General features: G+C 41.5%; 1 protein-coding gene across 1 annotated transcript in view; it reads right to left on the bottom strand.

The window, feature by feature from the left end:
- Positions 1-342, bottom strand: part of LOC119587086 (cyclin-dependent kinase 14-like) — a gene marked incomplete at its 5' end in the record, with an annotated part of 168,602 nt that overhangs the window by 5,127 nt on the left and 163,133 nt on the right. Inside the window, 1 exon segment of the mRNA XM_037935836.1 lies at positions 139-229. Coding sequence (XP_037791764.1) covers positions 139-229 — 91 coding nt within the window.

Here is a 342-nt window from a genome sequence, read left to right as displayed (position 1 = left end):
CTCAGACATGCCCTATACACCAGAGAGAAAGAAAAAAAAAAACTGTAAGACTAAATACATTCGCAAATAAATTCAAAAAAAAAAGAACGAGAAATAGCAAGCACGGCTCCCCAACTAGCCAGAGGCACCGAAGCTTACCTGGATCTAAATCATATATGCTTGGAGGAAGGTCGGCAAAGTAGCTGTGTCTAAGGGCTGATTCGGAGGATATCCTCTTGTTTGGCTGAATCTGGAAGAGAAGAGGAGGTCTGGTGTTATCTTCGTTAAAGGCTGTTGGGTTTCGTCGTACGTAATCTTGCAGTCTCTGTTGTTTGTTTATGTGTGGATAAGAGTGAATGTATA

The sequence above is a fragment of the Penaeus monodon genome, chromosome 22 (genome assembly GCF_015228065.2).
Source record: "Penaeus monodon isolate SGIC_2016 chromosome 22, NSTDA_Pmon_1, whole genome shotgun sequence".
NCBI lineage: Eukaryota > Metazoa > Arthropoda > Malacostraca > Decapoda > Penaeidae > Penaeus > Penaeus monodon.
This window is presented reverse-complemented; position numbering and strand designations above follow the sequence as displayed.